Source organism: Elgaria multicarinata, chromosome 16 (assembly GCF_023053635.1).
Source record: "Elgaria multicarinata webbii isolate HBS135686 ecotype San Diego chromosome 16, rElgMul1.1.pri, whole genome shotgun sequence".
Lineage (NCBI taxonomy): Eukaryota > Metazoa > Chordata > Lepidosauria > Squamata > Anguidae > Elgaria > Elgaria multicarinata.
The window spans coordinates 27472415-27490917 of NC_086186.1; the positions used below are offsets into that span (position 1 = coordinate 27472415).

General features: G+C 48.2%; 1 protein-coding gene across 1 annotated transcript; it reads right to left on the bottom strand.

Moving 5' to 3' along the window:
* Window positions 1-685: 685 nt before the first annotated feature.
* On the bottom strand, window positions 686-13657 carry PARP16 (poly(ADP-ribose) polymerase family member 16). The gene is made up of 7 exons (XM_063142453.1): window positions 13592-13657; window positions 11701-11904; window positions 9127-9264; window positions 7295-7501; window positions 4392-4563; window positions 3548-3689; window positions 686-2479 (listed from the first exon to the last, which is right to left on the bottom strand). Exons 1-7 carry the CDS (start codon window positions 13619-13621, stop codon window positions 2338-2340), a joined length of 1035 nt encoding a protein of 344 aa, XP_062998523.1. The 5' UTR covers window positions 13622-13657; the 3' UTR covers window positions 686-2337.
* Window positions 13658-18503: the final 4846 nt, after the last annotated feature.

Here is an 18503-nt window from a genome sequence, read left to right on the forward strand (position 1 = left end):
CAAACCGGGAGGACAAATGCAAACCGCGTCCACGTTCAGCTTTGAGGTTCTGAAAGAAAACTTAAAAGAAGCCTGTTTCCTTGTCTATTCTCCCCCCCCCCCCCGCAATTGACTCCCAATTAGAAGATGCGCTGTAGACATTAGAACACATAAAATTCCTTAAAAAATAAACTGGAAAATAGAATTATGGCTTTGATCCAAAATGGTTCTCTGGTCATGTAAGGTCATGTTCTCTGGTTATGTAAGCCATCACCAGTAACTTCTCCATTGGTCTAGACACTGAACCACCCATGGGCTGCACCCTATCCCACACCACTCCCACAGTCCCTGCAGCTCGCTGGGGCAGAAGATTCTTGCGGAGGGCGGGGAGACACCCAGAAGGTGTGTGAGAGAGAAAAGGGTGGTAGGAACCCCCCTGATCTATGGACACAAACTCTGTTCCATTCACAGAAGGAGAGTTAGAATTCCAAGCCTAGCATCTGAACATTGTCCTTTCCTTAAAAATAAATACAGCTCTTTCATAGCATCACTTAGCACTTGGGACCCCGACTCCCACCAATCCAGGTTGGCCATGAGATGGAGAGTCTTGCGCCTCCATAGTCAAGAGGCATCCAGTGGAGGCTGGTGGCTCCGACGTCAGTGGGGAGGGGGATCTGCTCCGGGTTTCAGTCGGAGCCAGCGGCTCCGACTGAAACCCGGAGCGGATCCCCCTCCCCACTGACGTCGGAGCCACCAGCCTCCACTGGTGCCATCCCCTCCAGGCCCACCTGAGTGGGTTGGCCCCTTTCTTCATTGGACCCTGGGATCCGGATTCTCTTGCAGCGGCTGAACAGGACTGTGCCATGTGCAGGACGTCTCCCTTGCCGGTTCCTGCCGTGTGGGTGAGAGCACACGCCAGCCTTTCCCATGCTGGTTCCCCCCTCCCAATGGATTAGATTACAACCCCCAACATCCCCAGCCAGCTGGGGATGGTGGGAGTTGTAGTCCAGCCCATCTGGAAAAAACCCCGGTTTGGGGAGGGGTGGTATCAGTCGTTGCCTTAAAAAAAAAAGCCTTAGAGCACAGTTCCGTGACTTGAGCAAATTCAAAAGAGAGTCACACACGTGCCGCACCCATCACCTCTACCCACGTCACACGTGTTCGCTGCACGTGAACAGATCTTGCTCTTCCTAGCATCTCCCTCAATCAAGGGTGACCCTATGGAAAAGAGGACAGGGCTCCTGTATCTTTAACGGTTGTACCGAAAGGTTAATTTCACCAGGTGTCATTTGTTATCCTCGCAGTACCTGGTGAAATTCCCTCTCCATCCCAACAGTTAAAGCTGCAGGAGCCCTGCCCTCTTGACCAGATACAAAAGAGAGCAAGACTCCTGCAGCTTTAACTGTTGTGATGAAGAGGGGATTTCACCAGGTGCTGCATGCCTACAAATGACTCCTGCTGAAATTCCCTTTTCCATACAGCTGTTAAAGACACAGGAGTGTCTTCCATACAGCTGTTAAAGACACATGTTCTCCCTTCCATAGGGTCACCCTACCTCAATGCCCACTCTGCTTGAGGCAGGCTGTGCTCAGGCTCATATTTGGTTCAGCTCGATGAGCCGAACAAACTGAAAGGGAGAAGCAGCCTGGCCCCAGGAGGAAGCCAGGAGAAGCAGGAACAAGGGAAGGGAAATGCACAGATGAGGGAGCAGCGCAGAGAAGTGGTTGGAACCAGCACTGCAGTTCTTGCTCTCAAATTGGGTGAATGTTTCTGGCTTGGTCAAGGGACAGACATTTGCTGGAAAATGCATTTAAAAGGATACGGGGTCTTTCATTCTCTCTCTCTCTCTCTCTCTCTCTCACACACACACACACACACACACGTACGTTCATGCGCAGACACTGCAGTTTAAAAAAAAAATGCTTCAGCAAACGTGTTTCAAATGCCCCAGTCAGAAAGGAGTACGAAAGCTCCCTGGGAGTTACAGGATGAAAAAAAAAATCACCCTTATTTGCAGAGCACATGAAAGAGGTTGCTATTTATTGGAGCAGGACACAGCTCAGACTCAGCACTCTGACCTCTAAGTCACCGCCGTGTCACATTTCTCTCCCACGGCACCTTCCCACCCTCGCACTCCGTCTTCAGCGAGGCAAAGAAGAGGAAGTTCCCTGTACCAGACTCTTGTGCAGAGATGCCAGTCAAAAATATGTGAGAAGGTGGGGCTGGGGAAGTTAAGGCAGCCGAAACATGTCCGCCCCCACCTGGTTCCATCTACCCCCAGGCTGATGGGTTTTCAAGGCGGCTCTAGATTTCTCGTTCTTAAGGCATATGGTGTGAGGGGAGCTGAGCCCTGAGAGGTCACCGTTTGGAGTCAAAGAGCTTGTTCCAATAATAGAGGAAGGCCGGGGAGTTGCTGGCCCCTATGATAATCAGCAGTAGCAGATACAGGATCATCGTTACAGCAAAGCGGTGCTTGGAGACCCAGGATTGACTGGCAGGCCTACGGGGAGAGAAAGAGACCAAAAGAGGCAGCTGTTAGGACACGCTCTGCAGGATCCTGCCCCAGACCACTGGGGACTGGATGTGACCCCACCCCTCTCCCGTCTGTTTCGGAGATTTTAGCAGTCATGAAGCGTACCTTCACCTTTGCAGCCCTAAGGACTAGCAGCTTGATTTAAAGGGGGTGGGATTCCTAAGAGTTCAGTTCCACGGCCAGTGGGTTTTTCTATGCACTTGCACGGAAACGACAGCGCCCTCCGCCTCTTGTTTTGCCACCACCCTTGCAATCTCTCCTTCCTGGCAGATAATATCTATAAGAACTGGAAGCTTTTTGAAATCTTTTCAAGAAATTGAGAGCATTATCTGACGGCTTGAATACGTGGAAATGATATGGTGGTAAGCCTTGAGAGTCTTCCGTACAGCTTTGTATAATCAACTTAGGTTTTGGATAGTTTATAATTATAATTACAAGTTTCACTATTTCTTCTTTAGATAAACCTTGGAGGGTTCCACTCTAAATGTATAGCCGCGGCTCCTTTTGTGAACCAGTCGGTGAGGCCAATATACTCTGATTTCTTGCATTGAATGTAGTACATGACAACGTATGTGGTTGGTTACAAATGCTGAGTAAGGTGTTTTTGTATCATTTTACAGCGTCCTACTGATGAAGAATTCTCGAAACAGGACTTGCACCGGACTACTGTTTATTATTATTAGATGCTTTATGAAATTATTTATTAGACGCATATATTATGAGATTATTGATTCTTGTCATGAATGTTTAATGGATGCCAACTTATTGTGGGATTCATTATGAATGTTTGATAAACACCTTGTAAATGTTATCTATATGCCTGTCTTTTGTACATTTGTGATATCTTTTGAACCGTTCACCTATAAAAATTCCTTAGTATCTTTATGGTTGAGTGTTATCACTCTTATTGTATCCCAGATAATATTTTTCGGCATTGTTAAACGGCGGATTGGCGGAGGGTAACAAGTTTCCAGTTAGTCTATAAAGCACCATCGGGGGGATTACAGCTGCAGAGAAGAAGTGGTGACCGCTCACCTCCGGTGTTGCTTTTGGGAATACACCAGCAAATATTTCACCCGTATCAGCTGGTTGTTCGTCACAACGAAGTACTTCTGAGGGACGTCGCCCCCTTCGCTGTTCCGCACTCGGGCTCTCTTCTTGTCGATTTCTTTAGAATCTGTGCAAGAAGAAAAGAGGCCTCTTAGAAACGAGGTGAAAGACGAGGGAGCACTGGAGCTTCAAGACCAGAGTTGGGCAGCACCCATTCATCACCGCCTCATAGCGTGGCCTCCACCTCCGCCCAGCACCCTAATTTTTTATTTTAAAGTTATTTACTTGTCTTAGGAAGATGGCAGCCTGCATGGAGGGAGGAGCAAAAAGCCCCCGCCCCCAGACCTCCCCTGATGTAGAGAGTCCCAGGTTTTTGCAACTAAGATTGTAGTGCCTGAATTTGCTTTCCTTTTCCCCCTCCTCCTCCTCCCTCCCAGTCCCCTTTCCTTTTGTGTCATGTCTTTTAGATTGTAAGCCTGTGGGCAGGGACTGTCAAGAAATACTTTTGTAAGCCGCCGTGAGAGCCTTTTTTGGCTGAATGGCGGCATAAAAATCCTTAAATAAATAAATAAATAAATAAAAATAAGCTTGGGAGAGCAGCTGGCTGTCAGTAGCTGGGCTCGATGGAACTGCAGTCTGGCTCCTGGTATTAGAAAGCCGTTGTGAAATCTTTTAGACCAGCCTCCTCCAACCTGGGGCTGGACTACAACTCCCATCATCCCCCCGCTCCCAGTCAGCATGGCCCCTGGAGATGATGGGAGTTGTAGCCAAACCCATTTGAGGGGCCCCAGGTTGGGGACGGCTTTTATTTTTTTAAATGAAGACTCGCCTTTCTTCTTGGCTTGGCATTTTACATCTGGATGATCGATGATTTCGCAAACGGCCACGCAGCTAAGAACCGGGCCCATGGTGCTCCGTTGCCAGCCGAGGCCGTGAGGGCTATAGAGAAGAGCGAGGCTCAGGTCGCTGGTCAGGTAGGTGCCTTCCCCGAACAAGGAGGTCTGGGGAAAAAGGAGGAAGGTTTGGCACAACCACTGAACCACATGCTAGCAGCCTCCCTTTCAAAAAGAGAAGAACGTTGTTTATTGAGATCCTGCCCCATCGCTAGACTACAGACGTAGAGAAAGTGGGGAGGGTGGAGGACACTCTGGTCCCTGTAGCTTCTGGAAGGTCAGCCCCAGTCCCTCTGGGGCAGGATGCCTGCAGAGGGACATGTCAGGGAGGCTTTAAGGTGGATTCCTGCATTGATCAGGGGGTTGGACTCGATGGCCTTAAGAGACCCCTTCCAACTCTACTATTCTATGATTCTACAACAACAGGTTGGGGAAAGGTGGCTTAAGGCAATGTAAGAAGCCCCCAAATTTCCTCCCAACCTTGAAGTTTTGGGGAAGAGGGACTGGGGAGGATTCTATTCTATGATTCTTTGAGCCCGGTTCCAACCGGATCACTGTTTGGACTAGTGCCTTTCCCTAAACAAGGAAAACCTCTGCTAGGACCCTGCCGGCTTACACAACACAGACCACGACAAGAGAAGGGAAAGACACTTCCTATAGTTTCATTTACAAATCCGAACATTTAAGTCGGAGCTGCTCGAAGCCTTTGGGCAGGGGTGGGCCACCTCTGGGTGTTTTGGCCTACAATTCCCATCAGCCCCAGCCAGCATAGCCAAAGGTGCGGGATGATGAGAACTGTAGGTCAAAACATAAGGACATCAGGAGAGCCCTGCTGGATCAGACCAAGGGTCCATCTAGTCCAGCATTCTGTTCACACAGTGGCCAACCAGCCGTTGACCAGGAACCCACAAGCAGGACATGGGTGCAAGCAAGACATCTGGAGGGCTATGTGTTGCCCACCCTGCCTTTGGGGCTGAGCAGGCAGTAAAGCCCAGATACCGTATTTCTTTGATTGTAAGACGCCATCGATTGTAAGACGCACACTAATTTCAGTACCACCAACAGAAAAAAAAAAACTTAAGACACACCTGCGATTCTAAGACGCACCCCATTTTTAGAGATGTTTATATGGGGGGAAAAATGTGTCTTAGAATCGAAGAAATAGGGTAAATACACACGTCCTCTGGCACCTGATTTCTACGAACTGCCTGAATCCACAGTGGTTCACAGTGTGAACCAATGGAAGTTTGCAGCACACGCAGAGCAAGGGCTTTGGTCCTTTCTGCTGGCTTGCTTGTCCAACAACACGCTGCTCCCAGCCCGTTGGCTCAGAGGCAGAACCACTAGGAGGCAGATGGGCTGCAGGGTGCAATAAAGGGGAGCACCACCTCCTTCTTGGACCATGACTTTGCCGCAGGCGTGCACAGAAGGCAGGCCAAGGAGGGAATGGGCATTAGTGCAGCACACGTGATCGACCACCAAGCACCGTGTCTGCTTGAAGAGAAGATTTCCTGCCACCAGCCTGGTTCTGCAGCGAAACCACGACGAAACAGAGGCAATGGCACCCCGAGAAGAAGCAATCCCACATGGACTGCAATGAAGCTGAACAATATTTGGGACTTCTTAGATTAGGGGAGGAAAGGCAAATGACACATGATCAACGTTTATCAAATTAGGTGGGGTGAAAGTGGATAGGTGGAAGTTGTTCTCCCTTGCTATTAATATAAGAAGTCCTGCAATAAAGCTAATCAGCAAGAGATTCAGGACGGACAAAAGGATGGACTTCTTCAGACAGAGAACTTATGGAATTCGCTGCCGCAAGGTGCCAACCACTGGCTGAGATGGTTTTAGATGGGGTCAGACATAGTCATGGAGTAGTCCAGTCTAATGCTCTCAGGGTATGTTGGATGACAACTCCCAGCTTGCTGGCTGGGGCATGCTGGGAGTTGTAGTCCGACCCTTCTAGAGGACACTAGGTTAGGGACGGCTGATATAGTGTATGAATGGCTCCTGATGGAAACATGCCACCACCAGGATCGGAGGCAGGAGATGAATTCAGCAAGCTGCTGGAGAGGTTGTCAAAAGAAAGGAATATATTTACATATGTGGTGGGAATGCGAACTTGTACAAAAATTATGGGAAATGGTGTTTAATGAGCTAAAAGAAATTTTAGGAATGGAGATTGAAGAGTTACCTATAGCGGCATTGTTATCATTATATGGAGAACTGAATTGTAATAAAGAGACAAAAGAATTGATAATGAATTTGTTAACAGCAGCAAGATTTATGATATCTAGAAACTGGAAGGTTCAAGGGGATTATCATATAGAAGATTGGTATAAAGAAATAGGGGATATTGCTATTAACGATAAATTAACATGGAACATGAAAGTTAGAAGAGGAAGGATAAAAACGAATGATTTTGAGGGAATATGGAAACAGTTTCTAGAATTTGTTTTATCAAAGGGGAGAGGGAAAACACCTCCAGAGGAAGCAATGAGATTCTGGAAACAGGAATAAGATCCTGTGGGTGAGGGGAGCACTTTTATGTTAAGTATGATTATGTTAATAGAATTAAGCTAGAATATATGTTATCAAATGTTTATTTTACATTATTGTGTATTATGTAGTATTGTTTTATTTGTATTGATGTATTGATTTGTATTGATGTTTAATAAAAAGTTTTTAAAGAAAAGGTTCGGAGGCAGGGGACCTCGGCACGACCAGCTGCAGGGGAGCCGTGGGCCAGAGCGACTGCCCTCGCGTCCTGCTGGTGGCCTTGAGAGGCCTTTGCTTCGACCCTTCCCTTACGTCGGGGCAAGCGAGACTCAGCCCTTACCCGGTTTAAATGGCAGTGCAACCCGTTGTGCAGGATGGAGTGGAAATTCTCCAGGCGGCTCCCGTGGAACGCATAGATGAGGTCCCTCCCGGCCCTGGTCTCCTCGAATTTGGCATTCATTTGGTCACAGTACGTGATCTCGAACAGGAAGTCTGGTGCAGCAACCGGGACGCTGGGTGCTCCTGTCAGCTCTTGGATCTTCTTGTACTGCAGCGTCATTAAGATATATTCATGTTACTGGCTTAAAAGCATAGATCGACTCTACTGGGTGCGTGGAAGCCCTTCAAGGTTTTGGGATTGCATTTAATCAAGGTGCCCTGAGTTTTCTTGTTTTCCTTTTCCCTTTCATAGCATGTAATCTGTGGGCAAGGCTTGGAGGACTGCTGAGCTGAGTGTTTGTCCGCCCCGCCCCTTGCAGGTACAAAAGGCCCCTGGGTGCTAGAAGGCGCGAGCCGAAGGGCGCGAGCTAAAGGGCTCGCGGCCTGAGGCTCTCAGCACTGGACGCGAAGCCACCAACAAAGAATCACCTCCTGGAATTAAAGAACCGGATGAGTGTCTAAACCAGAACAGCAGTTATCAATATAGTCAGCATACTCATTGAGTGGGTTGCCTTACAAGATATCATGTAATTAGGGCAGACAAATCAAAAACAATGGCGAACTTAACATCCATTAATTGCAATGGGTCTGCGCAAAGCATGACTACACCTGGATCCAACCGTAATAAAATTTAGCCTTATCCTGTGGCTTTGTCGCTGGATTTTAAGCTTGTTACCCACCTAACAGCTTGGTTTTACTTTTCATCTTCAGCAGGAGAGGCTGTGGATGTGTTGAACCAGTGCCTGGCTGCGACAATGGACTGGATGAGGGCTAATAAACTGCAACTCAATCCAGACAAGACTGAGATGCTGTTAGGAGGTGATTCCGCTGACAGGATGGGGGGGTGTTCTACTGGATCTGGATAGGATTGCACTCCCCCTGAAGGAGCAGGTTCGTAGCTTGGGGGTTCTTTTAGATCCATCACTGTCACTTGAGGCTCAGGTGACCTCAGTGGCATGGAGTGCCTTCTACAAACTCCGGTTGGTGGCCCAGCTACGCCCCTATCTAGACAGGGATAACCGGGCTTCAGTTGTCCATGCTCTGGTAACCTCCAAGTTAGATTACTGCAATGCGCTCTACGTAGGGCTGCTTTTGAAGACGGTTCGGAAGCTGCAGCTCTTGCAAAATGCAGCGGCCAGATTGATTTTGGGAACCAGAAGGTTCGACCATATAACACCTGCTCTGGTCCACTTGCACTGGCTGCCTGTATGTTTCCGAGCCCAATTCAAGGTGCTAGTTTTGACCTATAAAGCCTTACACGGCTTGGGACCACAATACCTGACGGAACGCCTCTCCCGATGTGAATATACCCGGTCACTACGTTCAACATCTAAGGTCCTCCTCCAGGTGCCTACTCCGAGAGAGGCTTGGAGTGTGGCAACGAGGGACAGGGCCTTTTCGGTGGTGGCCCCCAGACTATGAAACGATCTCCCTGACGAGGCTCGCCTGGCACCAACCCTGCTATCTTTCTGGCGCCAGGTTAAGACTTTGCCCAGGCATATGGCGGCACATCTTAATCACCCACGTTTAGTTTTTTAACAGTTTTTAATGCTTTATGTGTGTATGTTCTGTGTTTTAGAATTTTAAATTTTGTATACTTGTTTTTATCTCAATTTTAGAATTTCTGTAAACCGCCCAGAGAGCCCTGGCTATGGGGGCGGTATAGAAGTGCAATAAATAAATAAATAAATAAATAAATTCCGTTCATCCCGTCACCAGAAGGTAAACTCTAACCTCTTGTTTGCCGGTGCTGTGTATGCACAAGGCCTTGGAAGACAAGACCCAGCCCAGCAGCTCCCAGGCCTGCTTGTCCGTGTCTTGGGCTGACTCAAGAAGCTCCTTCAGGCTGCCCAGCGCATCCGTGTCTGCAAGCTGAGAGAGAAACACGCTTAGGGGGGTGACTCTGGATTTTCTGGATCATCTTGCACAGTTAAGAGACCCCTAGTGGTGAAAAAGACAGAAAAGAAAAGAAGCAACGTCTCTAACGGTCCCGTCCGATGCATGTTTACGTGCAAGAAAACCCGGTGGGTTGGGGGACGCTGGGAGTGGTGGTCCAGCACATCTGCTGCCCTTTAAAATTCTAAAGACTAGTTTTGCAACCATTTCCCTGGGCAACCTGTCTTCCCAGAAAGACTAGTTTTCTGCAACAGGCATACACGGTTTCTCTTCTTGCTTGGGAGAAATGGCCAATCTGCACTCTGCAGCTGGTGTGTATATATAAAGCCACCTAAACCAAATAAGCCAAAAGCCAGAATCCGAAGGCAGGACTGAACTCTAAAATTCTGGTCCGCGATGAGCGTCTTGCTACCCCCTGGAGAGAGTTACGAGCAGCTGGCCATGCAGGAGCAAACTAGAACACCTCTTCTCTCCCACCCATGCCGAACTTTCCTCCTTTGGAGCAGCAAAGGGCCAGGACAGTTTGGAAGCTGCTGTCTGCAGGCGCTCAGGGCATCTCCAATGCTGCGGCACCCAACCGGCCATTCTCCCAGGAGGCTAGCAGGGGCAATAAAAAACGATAGAAACCCCCCCGCCCCCAGCACAAGGCAATCCAAATCCCTGCCCCCAAAACTGAATATTGCTGTGTTCCAGCTTCAAATTACACATTGTATGATTCAGACTTGTAAAGAGCCATTCAGCATGTCGCCTGTGGCGAGTTAACAGTGCCTCCAGGTAACCACATAGGGAAGCTTTAGAGATGCTGGTTCTTTGGGGTGGTCATAAACGCGAGGTTCAGAAGTGGGTTCTGTGGACTTGTTTGTGAGACGGGTATAAATTGAGATAATTTGCGCAATTTGTCCTACTTGCCTTCAGCGGGAGGCCATTTTCATCAGGACTGCAACAGGGGAGGAATGCACCGTCCCCACACCCCCAACCAAAATCCCATTCACCCTACAGCTATTAACATTTTTTATAAAAAAAATACACCTAACAGCACTTCAAGAGAGTTGTTTAGCATCACATCTAGTTCAGCCCTGAATTTATGAGTTTGGCTCTATGCAGGTTTCCATACATGTGCTCTGACCACCCTACCCCAACCTGGTGTGCTGCAGATGTTTCGGACTTCAACTCCCATCAGCTCTAGCCAGCATGGCCAATAGTCAAGAATTCTGATAGTCGCAGTCCAAAACATCTGGAGGTACTAGTTCCCCCTCTATTCAGCCCTGGTTAGGCCTCATCTAGAGTATTGCGTCCAGTTTTGGGCTCCACACTTCAAGAAGGATGCAGACAAGCTGGAGCGTGTTCAGAGGAGGGCAACCAGGATGATCAGGGGTCTGGAAACAAAGCCCTATGAAGAGAGACTGAAAGAACTGGGCATGTTTAGCCTGGAGAAGAGAAGATTGAGGGGAGACATGAGAGCACTCTTCAAATACTTAAAAGGTTGTCACACAGAGGAGGGCCAGGATCTCTTCTCGATCCTCCCAGAGTGCAGGACACGGAATAACGGGCTCAAGTTACAGGAAGCCAGGTTCCGGCTGGACATCAGGAAAAACTTCCTGACTGTTAGAGCAGTACGACAATGGAACCCATGACCTAGGGAGGTTGTGGGCTCTCCCACACTAGAGGCATTCAAGAGGCAGCTGGACAACCACCTGTCGGGGATGCTTTAAGGTGGATTCCTGCATTCAGCAGGGGGTTGGACCTGATGGCCTTCGAGGCCCCTTCCAACTCTACTATTCTATGGCAACAAGCTGGGGAAGGGTGGCTTAAGGCAATGTAAGAAGCCCCCAAATTTCCTCCTAACCTTGAAGTTTCGGGGTGGGGGGGAGAGGAACTGGGGAGAATGCCGGGAATTAGTTTTGGCTGTGCGCTTTCCGGATGGTTGAATTTCAAACGTGTGTGTTTTCTTTTATGGCCCATTCCTTCTGATGCCCATCCCTCTGTCCAAAATGCAGCAAGCACAGAGCCAAAGCACCAAGCCTCTGTCCTGTGCTCCAGCTTCAAACGAAGGGTTGAGGGGAGGAATTTGTTTCATAGTGAATGTGGAGTCCCACAGAACCCCCACCCCACCCCCACCCCAGGCTTGGGAGTTGGGAGGTGGGGAGCAGGGGTTTTTCCCTGACCTCGCACTACATTTCGGAGGCCCCCTGCGAGGTCAGGGGGACGACATTTCTCCTTGGAGGATGCCTTTCCTGATGGCCATAGACTTTTGTCAGCCCTCAAGGCCAACCCAAAGGTGGGGACCCACAATGAGCCCCAGCGACACGTCTGCATCAGAAAGCCTTCCAAGCCCTGCTCCACGCAGGCCGAAGTGTAAATCGGTATCATTCCGGCCGTCACAAGCGGATGCCTGGCCCTGTGACAACTCACCAAAGCCTCGAAATCCTTGGTCTCCTCCGTGGCATAGAGCCCCGGGAAGGGCCGGAGGACAGAATCGCGCTTGTAGCTCTGCAGAGCCGAGACGAAGAAGCTGCACTTGAGGTCAGCGGCCAAGGGATCCGCCTGCACGGCCTCCCGCACCCTCTTTTCAATGGCAGCATCGCCGGCACTTGGAGCCTGCATCCCCAAGGGGCCCTGTCAAGGGAACGCAAGCGGAGGTCAGAGAAGGGAAGCAGCGTTGGAACAAGGACCGTGCCCCTAACAGCCTCGGGCAGATCACCCCAGGAGCCAAGGAGGCCATCAGAGGGAAAGGAAGCAGCAGTCAAGCATCCCTCCATCTTGCCTGGACCTGTATGAGGCTATTAGAGGGAGAGGGAGAGAAAGCAGCTGCTGAACTTCGTAACTAAGAATCTAGTGCCTGAATTTGTTTTCTTTATTTTTCCTCCTCCCTCCCCATCCCCTTTCCTTTCGTGTCATGTTTTTCAGACTGTAAGCATGTGGGTAGGGACTGTCTTAAGGAATATTTTTGTAAGCTGCCTTGAGAGCCTTTTTTTTTTTTTGGCTAAAGGGCAGGATAAAAGTGGTATAATAAATAAGTAAATAAATAAGGAGCCACATTCTCCACAGGGGAGTGGATGGCGCAGAGGGAAACCATAAAACCCTGAGCTCCCACACACACAAATTCCCACACTCGACATAGAGTTAAAACCGCCCCCACTAATTTATTTGAAGACCTTTTTATTCTCCCAACATTTTAACAATCTATAAATTTTAAATAACATGGTTTTAAATTTGTAATTTTGCATTGCTGCTGTTTTTATCTGGTTGAGCTTTTATATTGTATTTTATATTATGGTTTTATACTGTTGTTTTATATGATGAATGGTTTTAATTTTTGTGAACCGCCCAGAGAGCTCCGGCTATTGGGCGGTATAGAAATGTTGTTATTATTATTATTATTATTATTATTATTATTATTTATTTATTTATTTATAAAGCACCATCAATGTACATGGTGCTGTACAGTAAATAGCAAGACCCTGCCGCATAGGCTTACAATCTAATAAAGTTGCAGTAAACAATAAGGAGGGAAAGAGAATGCAAACAGGCACAGGGAAGTGTAAACAGTCACCGGGTGGGGTGAAGCTAACAGTATAGAGTCAGAACAAACTTAATATTTAAAAGCTATAGGGAAAAGAAAAGTTTTTAGCTGAGTTTTAAAAGCAGTGATTGAGTTTGTAGTTCTCAAGTGTTCTGGAAGAGCGTTCCAGGCGTATTTATATACCGCTCCTCATTGAAAAAACAATGCAGTCTGGAAGAGGCTTTTCCTATGCCTTAAAAAGTGGCACGACAGGCAGACATTCGACAGGTAAGGTTGTGGCCACCCTCATCCCTCCCTACCAGGAAATCGGTTTGGGTTTTTTTTGCCCTGAACCAAACACAGCTGGCTTCAAGCACACACACACACACACCCATCATTGGCCAACCTGTGGCTCTAGAAATATTGTTGGATTACAACACCCATCATCCTGGCTGTGGCTGATGGGAGCTGGAGTCCAAGGCTGGAGCCTGACGATTTGCAAGCTGCCCTCAGGCCCTTTGGAGACTTGAGGAGCTGCATAAAAACACCTGAAATAAGGAATAAAAGCAATGAACATCTGGAGAGGTCATGCCTGGCGCCTGTGAGTGCTGCGTCTCAGGCAGAAATCCAACTGGTCGAGCCTCCTCCTCCTCCTCCTCCTCCAGGCGAGTCTTCACCTGTTGAACTTCTGCCTGGGATGCCGCTGCTAAGCACGCCTGGGCAGTTCTCCTTTTCTCATGGCCACCCCCGGCCCCAGTGAGGTTTCGGGGTCTTTAATCTTCCCCTCTCCCTCCGGCCTACCTCAGCTGCAGCAAAGGGCGAGTTCCTCATCCCAAGTGGCTACTGAGCATGCTCAGTTCGCCTCGGACATGCTCAGTAGCAGCAGCTGAAGCCGCAGGCCTGGCAGTCTTCGCTTTGGAGCATGCCCAGTAGCAGTAACTGAAGCACCACCCTTACCCTTAACTTGCCTTTGTTTCATCTCGCGCACCCCCTGGCGGTATTCGTTCTTACACATGCTCAGTAGCAGCAACTGAAGCACCAGCCTGGCCCTGTTCTTGCCCTCACCTCTGGAGCATGCCCAGTAGCAGTAACTGAAGCACCACCCTTACCCTTAACTTGCCTTTGTTTCATCTCGCGCACCCCCTGGCGGTATTCGTTCTTGCACATGCTCAGTAGCAGCAACTGAAGCTCCAGCCTGGCCCTGTTCTTGCCCTCACCTCTGGAGCATGCTCAGTAGCAGCAACTGAAGCTCTAGTTTTGCCCTTTCATTTTTTCTTTCTAGCTGTTTATTTAGGGTGACCATATGAAAAGGAGGACAGAGCTCCTGTATCTTTAACAGTATTATTATTATTATTATTATTATTATTATTATTATTAATTTATTTATTTATTTATTTATTACATTTTTATACCGCCCAATAGCCGAAGCTCTCTGGGCGGTTCACAAAAATTAAAACCACAGTAAAACACCCAACAGGTTAAAACACAATTACGAAATACAATATAAAAAGCGCAACCAGGATAAAACCACACAGCAAAGTTGATATAAGATTAAAATACAGAGTTAAAACAGTAAAATTTAAATTTAAGTTAAAATTAAGTGTTAAAATATTTTATTATTATTATTATTATTATTATTATTATTTATTTATTTATTTATATAGCACCATCAATGTACATGGTGCTGTACAGAGTAAAACAGTAAATAGCAAGACCCTGCCGCATAGGCTTACAATCTAATAAAATCATAGTAAAACAATAAGGAGGGGAAGAGAATGCAAACAGGCACAGGGTAGGGTAAGCAGGCACTGGGTAGGGTAAAACTAACAGTATAAAGTCCGCACATCTAGAAAAGGGTATTGCAACAGGTGTCAATTGAAGTGGGTGAAATTCCCTCTTCATCACAATACTTAAAGCTACACTAGCTATAGTAGAGTGGCCAGATACAAAAGAGGGCAGGGCTCCTGCAGCTTTAACTGTGTTGATGAAGAGAGAATTTCACCCTCTTCAATTGATACCTGCTGCAATTCCCTTTTCTACATTACAGTTAAAGATACAGGAGCCCTGTCCTCCTTTTCATATGGTCACCCTTTATTCAATAACTGACAGTGCTAGGGTGACCTTATGGAAGGGAGGAGAGGGCTCCTGTATCTCTAACAGTTGTAGAGGATCATCACACAAGGGGAAAGCATGTCTGCTTACCGTTGCTACTCCCGCGTTTGTTCCTCATTACTTCCTCTTTTGAAAGAGGAAGTAAACAACGTGCAGGTGGCCCATTCAGGGGGCTGTTTTGATGGCGCTGTTTCTCCTGCACACAGCAAGAGATGGCAGAAACGTCCATCTTTAAAAATAGGTAAGACTTACTGGGTGCTTTATTTGTGGTGTGAAGAAGGCAAGAAGGGGAAGGAGACAGACGACGTTGTGAGAGGGACTCGTAGAAATCCGTGAGTGCCCAGTAACGAGTGTGCAATAAAATACTCTCCTGATGGAACTCATAAAGGGAATTGCAGCAGGTATCATTTGTATGCATGCAGCACCTGGTGAAATTCCTTCTTCCTCACAACATTTAAAGCTGCAGGTGCCCTGCCCTCTTTTGTAGCTGGTCAAGAGGGCAGGGCTCCTGCAGCTTCAACTGTTGGGACGAAGAGGGAATTTCACCAGGTGCTGCATGCATACAAATGACACCTGCAGAAATTCCCTTTTCTGTACAACTGTTAAAGATGCAGGAGCCCTGTCCTCCTTTCCTTATGGTCACCCTAGCCATGTATAGTACTTCAGTTATGAACTGCACAATTAACATTTATCTGCTCCCCGCCTCCCCGTGCTGTTCCACGCTTTACAACTGCTTCTATGTTCCCAATACATTAAGAGAGAAAAAAGAAGAAATACTCTGAGCATGTGCAGTTTCCCATTTTAAATTCACTTAAATCATAGTGCCGTCATGCGGCCACAAAACCAACTTGTGGCACATTGGCAACTGACGATGTTTCCTTCCGTGGACTAGGGGCTAATTCGTAATATGCATGAGGTGTTATCCTTGAAAGCAAGAAGTTAAGGCAGGGGTGGGCGACTTGCACTGTGCCACCCCCTGATGTGGTTCCTACAGCCACCTGAAGCGCCCCAAGTAGGAATGTTTAACATTTTAAGAAAAAGAAAGAAACAGATGCCGCTCCGTACAGAACCCTAAAACACTCCACTAAAAACGCCAAAAGGGATTTCCCCCCACCCCTCCAGTGGGGCCTGCAAGGAGGGTCTGGGGATGAACGTCCCCCAGACCTCCTGCATTTTTCTTTCCTCCTCCCCATGTTAAAGTTTTAACTGTATTTGAGAAGCAAAAAGAAGCAGCAGGTCAGAACAAAGGTTGGAAACGACGTTTTGTGCTCTTTCTGCCGAACAAGGATTCTGCCAATGGAGGGCAGCAGAGCCTCTTTGAAAGGCAACCATGGTCCTTTTCATTCTGCGATGCAACACAAGAATGGAACATTGACAATGATGCCGCTGTAACAGCAAGATCCAGGCCTTCACGTCCCCCAAAGCAGCAGGAAGGATTTCTAACTAGCTGAAGGTCCGTTGCCTTCGCAATCGAACAGAATAAATTCTTCCAAACAGGGCAACACATTATCATAGATTCATAGAACAGTAGAGTTGGAAGGGGCCATTGAGTCCAACCTCCTGCTCAATGCAGGATCCACCTTAAAGCATCCCTGACAGAGGGTTGTCCAGCTGCCTCTTGAAGGCCTCTAGTGTGGGAGAGCCCACGACCTCCCTAGGTCATTCGTTCCATTGTCATACTGCTCTAACAGCCAGGAAGCTTTTCCTGATGTCCAGCCGGAATCTGGCTTCCTTTAACTTGAGCCCGTTATTCCATGTCCTGCACTCTGGGAGGATCGAGAAGAGATCCCGGCCCTCCTCTGTGTGACAAGCTTTCAAGGACTTGAAGAGTGCTATCATGTCTCCCCTCAATCTTCTCTTCTCCAGGCTAAACATGCCCAGTTCTTTCAGTCTCTCTCCACAGGGCTTTGTTTCCAGACCCCTGATCATCCTCGTTGCCCTCCTCTGAACCCCCTCCAGCTTGTCTGCATCCTTCTTGAAGTATGGCGCCCACCTTGCGCAAGGCAGCCGTTGCTGCTGACTTCCATAGGAACAAAGGGAGCAGCCTTCTACTGAGTCAGAGCATTGGTCCATCTAGCCTAGTATTGTCGACACTGACTGGCAGCAATGGCTCTCCAGGGTTTCAGGCAGGATTCTTCCCTTGCCCTACCTGGAGAAGCCAGGGATTGAACCTTGGGCCTTCTGCGTGGAAAGCAGGTGCTCTATCACCATGAGCCACAGCCCTTGTTGATGCATGCCAGGTGAATGTCCAATAGGTCAAGAGGCAAGCAGAGAGGGCCCCTTTCTGAGTGGGTGGGTTAAAGTCCAAGATAGGACTTTGGGCCTATTGGTTCCCCAAAAAGCTGCCTCTGCTGGATGCCTCCCCTCCATTATATCATTGCTGATCCTTAGCCTGCTCGCTCCCTGCAGAGATCTTCATACAATTGCTCTTTCCCCATTGCTGCCAAGATCAGGATCACATAAGCCTGCTCATGTGTGATCCCTGACCGCTGGAACGGCATCCTATGAGACCCTTAGGATCAAAAAGGCTGTGCACCCAGGGCCGGCGCTACCATTAAGCGAACTAGGCAGCCGCCTAGGGCGCAGACCTCAGAGGGGCGCAGTACTGCCCTTCAAGGGTCACAGTTTTATATAAATTAGCTGTTTTAAGAAAAAACATAATAAAAGGAAAATATAATAGCTCTTCTTGAACAGCTGAATCAAAGTTGGCAATTTTGGGTGGTGGTGGTGGTGGTGGAAGTAGCTCACCTTGCCTAGGGCACAAAATAGTCTGGCACCGGCCCTGCATTTAAATTTACAAATTTAAAACACCAAGTTAAAATTTATTTATAGACTGTTAAAATGCTGGGAGAATAAAAAGGTCTTCACCTGGCATCTAAAAGCAAATAATGTAGGTGCCAAGCGAACCTCCTTAGGGAGCTCATTCCACAGCCGGGGTGCCACAGCAGAGAAGGCCCTCCTCCTGGTAGCCACCTGCCTCACTTCCTTTGGCAGGAGCTCGTGGAGAAGGACTGGGCAGGTACATATGGGAGGAGGCGTTCCTTCAGATAGCCTGGCCCCAAGCCGTTTAGGGCTTTAAATGTTAATACCAGCACTTTGAATCGGGCCTGGACCTGGACTGGCAGCCAATGAAGCTGGAAAAGGACTGGCTTGATGTGGTCTCGCCGGCCAGTCCCTGTTAGTAAACGGGCTGCCCGTTGAAGTTGCAGTTTCCAGACCATTTTCAAAGGCAGCCCCACATATAACGCATTGCAGTAATCCAAACAAGAAGTTATCAGAGCCTGGATAACTGTAGCTAGGCTATCTCTGTCCAGATAAGGGCACAGTTGGTATATCAGCCTAAGCTGATAAAAGGTGCTCTTTGCCACTGAGTTCACCTGTGCCTCAAGTGACAGTTCTGGATCCAAGAGCACCCCCAAACTATGGACCCGATCCTTTAGGGAGAGTGCAACCCCGTCCAGGACAGGGCAAACATCACCTCGCCGGACAGATGAACCACCCGCTAACAGTACCTCCGTCTTGTCTGGATTGAGTCTCAGTTTATTAGCCCTCATCCAGTACATTACCGTGCCCAGGCACTGGTTCAGAACAGCCACTGCCT